This window comes from Prionailurus viverrinus, chromosome A1, assembly GCF_022837055.1.
Source record: "Prionailurus viverrinus isolate Anna chromosome A1, UM_Priviv_1.0, whole genome shotgun sequence".
NCBI classification, from domain to species: Eukaryota; Metazoa; Chordata; class Mammalia; order Carnivora; family Felidae; genus Prionailurus; species Prionailurus viverrinus.
The window spans coordinates 116527074-116535373 of NC_062561.1; the positions used below are offsets into that span (position 1 = coordinate 116527074).

The 8300-nt window shown below is 49.0% G+C and overlaps 1 protein-coding gene across 9 annotated transcripts in view; it reads left to right on the plus strand.

The window, feature by feature from the left end:
* Nucleotides 1-7710, plus strand: part of PSD2 (pleckstrin and Sec7 domain containing 2) — a 57118-nt gene extending 49408 nt beyond the window's left edge. For 5 of the 9 annotated variants that reach the window (XM_047875810.1, XM_047875819.1, XM_047875863.1 and 2 more), the window contains 3 exons: nucleotides 571-715; nucleotides 1963-2106; nucleotides 5468-7710. In XM_047875810.1, coding sequence (XP_047731766.1) covers nucleotides 571-715; nucleotides 1963-2106; nucleotides 5468-5677 — 499 coding nt within the window. In that variant the 3' untranslated portion in view covers nucleotides 5678-7710. Of the gene's footprint in view, nucleotides 1-570; nucleotides 716-1962; nucleotides 2107-5204; nucleotides 5273-5467 lie in introns of all 9 variants that reach the window. The other 4 variants (XM_047875833.1, XM_047875841.1, XM_047875856.1 and 1 more) reach the window with 4 other exon arrangements.
* The last annotated feature ends 590 nt before the right edge of the window (nucleotides 7711-8300 follow it).

An 8300-nucleotide genomic window follows, 5' to 3' on the forward strand; every position in this document is an offset into this window, starting at 1 on the left:
ATCCTTTACTGTAAATCAGGGTGGGGAAATGGATGGGAAAGACTTGTCCTGTAGTTTCCCTGGAAGACCTCTGTACACTCCCCTTCATCCTGTCCTGTGACTTGAGATTGGAGTTTCATGTGTCACATGAGCTTAAAAGGAGGGAGGCTGGTAGGTGACCTCTCAAGATGGGAGTGTGTATGCTGAATGAGGTAGTGGGGAAGGGACAGGAAACCCGAGTGGGGACACTGCTTGTCCAGTTATCTCTAGGTTCGAGTCATCCAGGGATCACCTGCTGACTCTAAGTCCTCTTACTCCAGGGCCATTAGCTCTGGACCTGGACAGCTTGATTTTCATGTGAAAATCCAGGTCTTGCCTAGCCGCTGGGAGTGAGAGGAGCTCTGTACATAGACTTGACCAGGCCCATCCAACCCCCATCCTGCCATCCTCCCTCACTCCTTTGTCCCCCTTTTGTGAAGGGATTGATGGCCTCCCTATGCCAGGCTAGTGCTGGGTCCTAGGGCCTGGGTAGGGGACAGGGGGTCCTATTGTGAGAAGCCGGTGCCATCTCCCCTCCCATCCTGTCCTCAGGAGCAAGGAAGAAATGCTGTCCTGGATCCTTAGGATCAACCTGGTGGCTGCCATCTTCTCAGCCCCGTCCTTCCCCGCAGCTGTCAGCTCCATGAAGAAGTTCTGTCGGCCCCTGCTGCCCTCCTGCACCACTCGCCTCTGCCAGGTACAAGCTCCCGGGACCCCAACGCCACCTCCTCAGGCTGTGTCCAGCCAGGCCCCCCATTCAGCAGCCTTCACCTCAGCTCCTAGATGGTGCCTGATCTTGGGCTAAGAGACAAAGTGAAGAGGCAGATATTCTCCTCCATCCCCATTGCGCCCCACCCCCATTTACAGATGGGATGATTGAGGCCATACACCACACAGAGGCTTACATTCTTCTCTGCCAATGGGGGTGTATCCTGTGGATGTCATTGTGAGTCTGTGGGCATTGTGCGTGTCTGAGCATGAATGCGAGAGAATGTGTGTGCCACAGGGAGCTGGGGACAGGTGAGACTCGGCTGGCTCTTTTGCTGTCCTGATCTACCCTTAAATATTTTATTTGTAATCCTAAAAAAAAAAAAAAAAAACTACGTGACTTTTTCAGGGGTAGTTTAGAGAGGAGAAGATAAATGGTGGAACGCTACTTGGGAGGTAGAGGGCAGGAAGGGCTCCATGCCTCCTGTCTTCATCAGGCCCCCCTCCTGTACTGGGCCCTTGCCTTGGACCTCTCCATTGAGCTACCAGAGCCCCTGTGCACGCACATGCAACGCACACACACACGCAGACCCCACGCAGGCATACAGCATACAGGTACACACACACGTGCTCTCTCCCCCCACCTCCACTGCACACACGTGCGCATACATACACACACAGGTGCAGCCCACTGCTCACACAGCATGAAGCTGTCTGGCCGTACTTCGGTGGGTGGGATGTACGTGTGCACCTGTCTGTGAGGAACAGTGTCTCTGCCTGTCTTTGGGTATGATCCTGGGTCTGTAACCATGGAGTCTGTCTGGGGGAGAATGCGAGAGAATGTGTGCATCCTGTGGAGCCAGAGGTAGCAGAGGCCAGGCTGTCCCTTGGTCCATCATGTTTGTGTGTGCCCGTGAGAGTCCCTGTGAACCGGGGTGGGGGCAGAGTGCATCTGGAGTGCTGGTGTGCCTGTGTCAGCGTCTACACACACGTTCCAGTGTGCGGGCCTCTCATCTCCTGAGCCTGCCGCAGATTTATCTAGGAGAGTTGATGCTGATGAAAGCAAGGGGGGGAGCGGGAGAGTGGAGGGCCACTCCCTCAGGTCCTCCACATACTTGATGTCCCCAGCCTGGCCTCAGTTTCCCTTTGGTGAAGCAGATCCAGCAGGCCGGGATTAGACCCACCCCTGTGCCGTCCTGAGAGTGGGCCCTCACAGTCCAGGACTTGTCTTTGCAGGAGGAGCAGCTGCGTTCTCATGAGAATAAGTTGAGGCAGGTGACTGCGGAGCTGGCTGAGCACAGGTGTCACCCTGTCGAGAGGGGCGTCAAGTCCAAGGAGGCCGAGGAGAACCGGCTGAAGGAGCACTATCTCACTTTTGAGGTGGGTTCTCCGTGGGGCCGATTGCGAAGCTCAGGGCTGGGGCAGGAGGAGGAAGCCAGCTCTTCTCCTGTCGCCAACATCATTCTACAGCCAGGGACTCCTGGTTTGGGCGCTCCCCACTTTGGGGGTTCCCCTGAGGTGCTCTTGAGCCATGCACGGCCTCCTGTGGGCCGGTCTCTGCACAGTCCAGCTGCTAATTGTTAAGCACTGTGCCCTCACCTGTGTCTCTCAAAGAGCACCAGGCGGGTACCACCCTTCTCTAAGACCCTCTTCACCTCCACGCCCCCCATGACCCAGCCGCCCACTCCGGAAGCTGTTACAACAAAACCACAGACCGCTTGAGCCTGTCTGCATGGCCTGCTCCCCCTTTTGTGTCATTTTCCTTTTTTGCACATGTTTATCAAGCACAGCACCTAAGTTCTCCCTTCTTCCATCTTGCCTTTCCCTGCCCCCTCCTGCCCCCTGATGCTCTGCAAACGGGGCTGATGGAGCATCACTCTCACTGGGTCAAGCAGAGGGGGGCAGCTTGCGGGAGGGAGGTGGGAACCACTTGTCCCTTTTGGACAGCCTTTGTGTTGACCTGCTTGCAGGAGTGGACAATATAGAGGCTCAGACAGCCTCTGGAGCAGGAAGGGCAGGAAGTAACCAATCTCAATCTCTAGATTTCCACATTGATTTTCTGTTGAGGTATGAGGAAAAGGGAGTTCCCACAAGAGATCCTGACCTTTAAAAAAACATAAAGCTGTTCAGCTTTTGAAATCTTCTCAGACCCACTCTCTCTGCAGTGTAAACATAGGGATGGCAAAAGCTACAGTGGACTGATCTCTCGCTAACTGCCAGGCAGCTGCGATTCCCTTCACTTCCCTTGTACTGAATGATTTCATCCTCATGTCAACTCTGTGAAGTGAGGTCTGTTTTTATCCCCATTTTACAGATGGGAAAATTGAGGCTTAGAGCAGATCACTTGCCTGAGGTGACAGTTAAGAAGTGCTGGAGCCTGAATCCTAACCGAGGCAGTCAGTCGGATTGGAATTTCGGCACCCCTGTCTTTCTCACTTCCCGCTGGCTTAACTGGGGGAGGGGGATGGGTCCTGGAGGTGAAGCCCAGCAATGAAGGGTCTTTCTGTTCATGTCGCAGAGCTGTGTGAGAACAGTGTCTCCTCACCTGTAGTCCCTGCTTCTTCTAGGATCTCAGCCTCTCCTGACTGTGGTGAAGGCTGGAAGCTCAGAGTCAGGCCCTCAGACACTGCCAAATCTCCCCTTCTAAATGTTTACCAATTTATAACACTTTAAATAGCTATGAATGTACTACTCTGTCCATGCCCTCACCAACACTGGACACTACTGAATGTTTCAATCATCACTAATCTGAGAGATTTAACCAGGGGTATCTTATATTAATTTGGATTAAAAATGTTTTAATTGTGGCAAATACATATAACATCAGATTTATCGTCTTAACCATTTTTAAGTATGTAGTTCAGTAGTATTGAGTCTACTCACATTGTTATGCAAGTAATCTCCAGAACTTTTTCATCTTCCTAAACTGAAATTCTACACCCATTAAACAGCAACTCCCCAGCCCCTCCCTCTGCACTCTGCCTTCCACCCCCAGCAACCGCTGTTCTACCTTCGTCTCTCTGAGTTTGACTCGGTACTTCGTATGAGTGGAATCATCCAGGATTTGTGTTTTTTTTTTTTTTATTTTTTTTCAACGTTTTTTATTTATTTTTGGGACAGAGAGAGACAGAGCATGAACGGGGGAGGGGCAGAGAGAGAGGGAGACACAGAATCAGAAACAGGCTCCAGGCTCCGAGCCATCAGCCCAGAGCCCGACGCGGGGCTCGAACTCACGGACCGCGAGATCATGACCTGGCTGATGTCGGACGCTTAACCGACTGTGCCACCCAGGCGCCCCCAGGATTTGTGGTTTTGTGACTGGCTTGTCCTCAAGTTAATCCACGTTGTGGCCTGTGTCAGAATTTCCTTCCTTTTTAGGCTGAATAATATTCCATTGTATATAGATACCACTTCTTATCTTTTCATATACTGCTGGACATTTGGGTTGATTTCATCTCTCGGCTCTTATAAATAGTGTTGCTATGAACATGGGTGTGCAAATATTTCTGAGATCCTGCCTTAAGTTTTTTTGGGTATATGCCCCAAAATGGTATTGCTAAATCACAAGATAATGTTATTTTTCACTTTATTTTTTAAGTTTATTTATTTATTTTGAGAGAGAGGGGTGGGGAAGGGCAGGGAGAGACGGAGAGAGAGAATCCCAAGCAGGCTCCGCACTGTCAGCGTGGAGCCTGACGCGAGGCTCGAACTCAGAAACTGTGAGCTCATGACCTGAGCTGATATCAAGAGGTAGATGCTTAACCCACTGAACCATCTCGGTGCTCCTGTTATTTTTCACTTTCTGAAGAGAAGCCATACTGTTTTCTACAGCAAGCAGTGTGCCATTCCAGTGTTCCCTACATCCTCACCAATACTTAGTTGCTGAGTTTTCTTTGATAGTAGTTGTCCTAATAGGTGTGAGGTGATATCTCATTGTGATTTTGATCCGCATTTCCCCGATGATAATGATGTTGAGCATCTGTTCATGTGCTTATTGGCCATTTGTATGCCTTCTTTGGAGAAATGTCTAGTCAAGACATTTGCCATGTTTTTAATTGAAAATTTTTAATGTTTGTTTATTTTTGAGAGACAGAGTGCAAGCAGGAGAGGGGCATAGAGAGAAGGAGACACAGAATGTGAAGCAGGCTCCAGGCTCTGAGCTGTCAGCACAGAGCCCGACGTGGGGCTCGAACTCACAAACCGTTAGATCGTGACCTGAGTAGAAGTCGGACACTTAACCGACTGAGCCGCCCAGGGGCTCCAACATTTGCCATTTTTTAATTGAGTTGTTTGTGTTTTTGTTTTTGAATTACAGGAGTTTTTAATATATTTCATAGATTTCTGGCTACTAGACCCTTATTACATACATGATTTGCAAATATTTTTTTCCATTCTGTGGATTGCCTTTTCACTGTGTTGTTCATGTCCTTTGATACACATGAGTTTTAAATTTCATAATCCCATTTGTCTCTTTTTAGTTTTGTTGTCAGTGCTTTTGGTGTCCTAGTCAAGAAATCACAGCTAATTAACTTGAACATTTTAAATTGTGAGTGACATTTCTGTGCATGCCCCTTGCCCATTTTTTTTTATTGGGTTGTTGATCTCCTTTTTTATTGATTTGTGAGAGCTCTCTGAATATTAAGGAAATTAGTCTTTTGTCACATAAAGTACACATACTTTTTTCGTGTTTTGTTGTTTGTCCTTTGACTTTGTTTTTGGCCTTTCTCTGCCCTTTTTCCAGAAAAGCCGTTATGAGACCTATATCCACCTCTTGGCTGTGAAAATCAAAGTGGGCTCAGATGACCTGGAGCGGATTGAGGCCCGGCTGGCCACCTTGGAAGGGGATGACCCTTCTCTCCGCAAGACACACTCAAGCCCGGCCCTCAGTCAGGGCCACGGGACTGTGACTGGCAGCAAAGCCATGAAGGATACCGCCGGGCCTGATACTTAGCTGGCATGGATGGGCGAGCCCCAGAGGCAGGCAAATGTCCCCAGAGGGGTCAGTGAGCACAATTCCAGCTGGGGGCCACTTGCACCAGCTCCAGGCAGTTGACAGGCAGCCAGAGGGGTGCAGAGAGCCCTGTGGGCCAAGGAGATGGAGATGCTTACTCGTGGCGTTGATCTTGCATCCTGGGGTTTTTCCGGGCCTCAGACCTTCTCCCCAGCCCTCATATTCCTCTCCACCATGGAGCCTCATTTTGTAGGCCAGTTGTATGCATGTTCTAGACACCATCTCACTGGGAAAGGAGGACTGGCCGCTGGCTTCCCGGGCCCTCCCCTCCTCACAAGTTCCTCCCCTCATCTCCCTTATTTCCAAGGGCAGGACTTGACTCCAGGTCTCAGCTTGGATCCTCGGCTGTTCCCCTCCTCCTTCTTCAGACTTGACCAGCAGCGGGTCTGCAGACCACCAGCACCATCCTCTCCTCCCTCCACCTTGTACCTTTTGGAACCATGCCCTGTTCTCCTGTCTCCCTTTGCAATAATCCAGGACCCGGGCCTGTTCCCTCGATGCCAAGTCGTCTCCACTCGTGTGTGCGTCCGCCTCACCTTCCATTTATGGAGGCCACTACTGCTTTCTTTTATATGGACAAAAATGTATATATATATAAGAATTATATATATATATATATATATATATATATATATATATATATATATGGAATCCCTTTAAAGATGATTTTGGAACTGATATCAGGATGAAATATGATGAAGGAAAAGCCTATTTCAGCACTCCACCTGTTAGCAAGGAGGGCTGCTGGGCTGCTATCTAGTCCCTTGGTGGCCCTGACACTCTGGGAGGGAAGGTGGAGGCGGCGCTGAACCCCTCTCACTGCTTTTCCCCTCTTCCGGCTGACCTGTGATTTACTCTGCTCTTACAGTTGATGCTTTGGAATAAGTAGACAGTGTGTGTATATGCCACCCCATCTGTCCCACAGGCATTGCAGGGTGTGAGTGGGATGGACCATGGCCCTGTTTATATTTTGGTCTTTATGTTGGTGCTGCCAGGTCTCTGAGCTACAGAGGTGGCCTCTTGTACAGATCTGCTACAGGAATAAAAGACACTCTGCCTTGCCAACAGCCACTTGTCAACAAGCCCAAAGATGTTTGTGGGGGTAGGGGGGGAGACGTTATGGAAGCCAGTAATTTCTGGTCTTGAAAAAAAAAGGGAATAAGAAGTGGCTGATTGTTCTTTAAGTTGATACTTCTTTCACTCTTCTAGTGACTCACAAAGGCTAGCTAAGGACATGCTTGGGAAGGGTAGACAAATCTGCCCTGCGATGATCACAGACTAGCATCCTGTAAGCCCTGCATTCCTCAGACTGACAAGTGGTGGGGGTGATGGGACCCTCAGTGTAGCTATGATGAGCAAATCCTTTATATTTTTAAAATAGATTAGTCTGGGCAGCACTCTGACCTCAGTGGTAACATATTTAGTTAGTTGCAAGGTTGGCTTATCTATTAAGTACCTAACATTTACAAGCACGCTCCCATTTGATGCAAGGGACGTAGAAGTCTGTGAAAATAGGTAGTGATTTAAATCCAGGTTATTTAATTTGGATCAGCTGAAGTGTATTTTACAGCCAAACCCTCTGGCCCCTTCATTTTGCTGAGGGGAAGTAAATGTTCATTTAAATGAAATTGAAAGAGCAATGTAATGTAAAAGAGCTCTCTGTACTATCTCCAGGCTGGCTCAAAGGTCTCTGATTTTGGGGGTCAGTTTCCCACCCTCCACCTCACGAGGGCGGGTGAATGAAAGCAGAGGAGCGGGCTTCTGTCTGCTGCAGACAGATCTGCTTCCCTGATCACTAGTGATGTCTCCCATCAGTAAAAAAAATCTTTAGTTCACTTTCTTAATTGTATAATTATTTATTGTAAATTATATACATGTACTACTGTACTAAAATATTATGTACATTATAAAACATACACAAAAATAGAAATTTAAAAAGATGAGATGAAAATAAATCTAAATCAGAGTTCTAATATTTTTTTCCTGCATTCTAATGGACCATCACATTCCCCCACAACCTCTGCCCCTAATATGCCCATTTTCCAGGACTGTCCAAACCCAGAGGATGGAGGACCACAGGCAAGATGCAGTAAGTGGTTTGCGCCACCGGGTGGTCCCTGCAGACTCAGGGACTTCTGGGGACTGACCCTGGATCACAGCGTTTCTTTGAGCCTTCATTTTCTCATTCAGTGAAGGTCAACAGTGCCGCACACTGTGCTAGGTGCTGAGGATACTGTGGTGAGAAGAGGACTTAGCAGCTCCCTGTCCACCTGGGGCTCACAGTCTAGTGGGGAGGGGGACAGGACGTCACCATTACCATTTGGGAGCCTGGGAACGCTGGGGAGAAAACCAAAACTGACCTGGCAGAGAGAAGAAGAAAGATTGGAGGAGTGGGGAAGACCACCAACTCAGGAAGTCTCCAGAATGTCCTAAGTGCTTGTGGGGGACAGGGTGGTAGTAGGGAAGCTGCTTGACAGGGCTATACCTCTTCCTGATGGGCCACTAAAGATGCCCTAAGGCATCAGTTTGGGAGGCACAAGGGAAAAAGAGCCTCTCTGGCCAC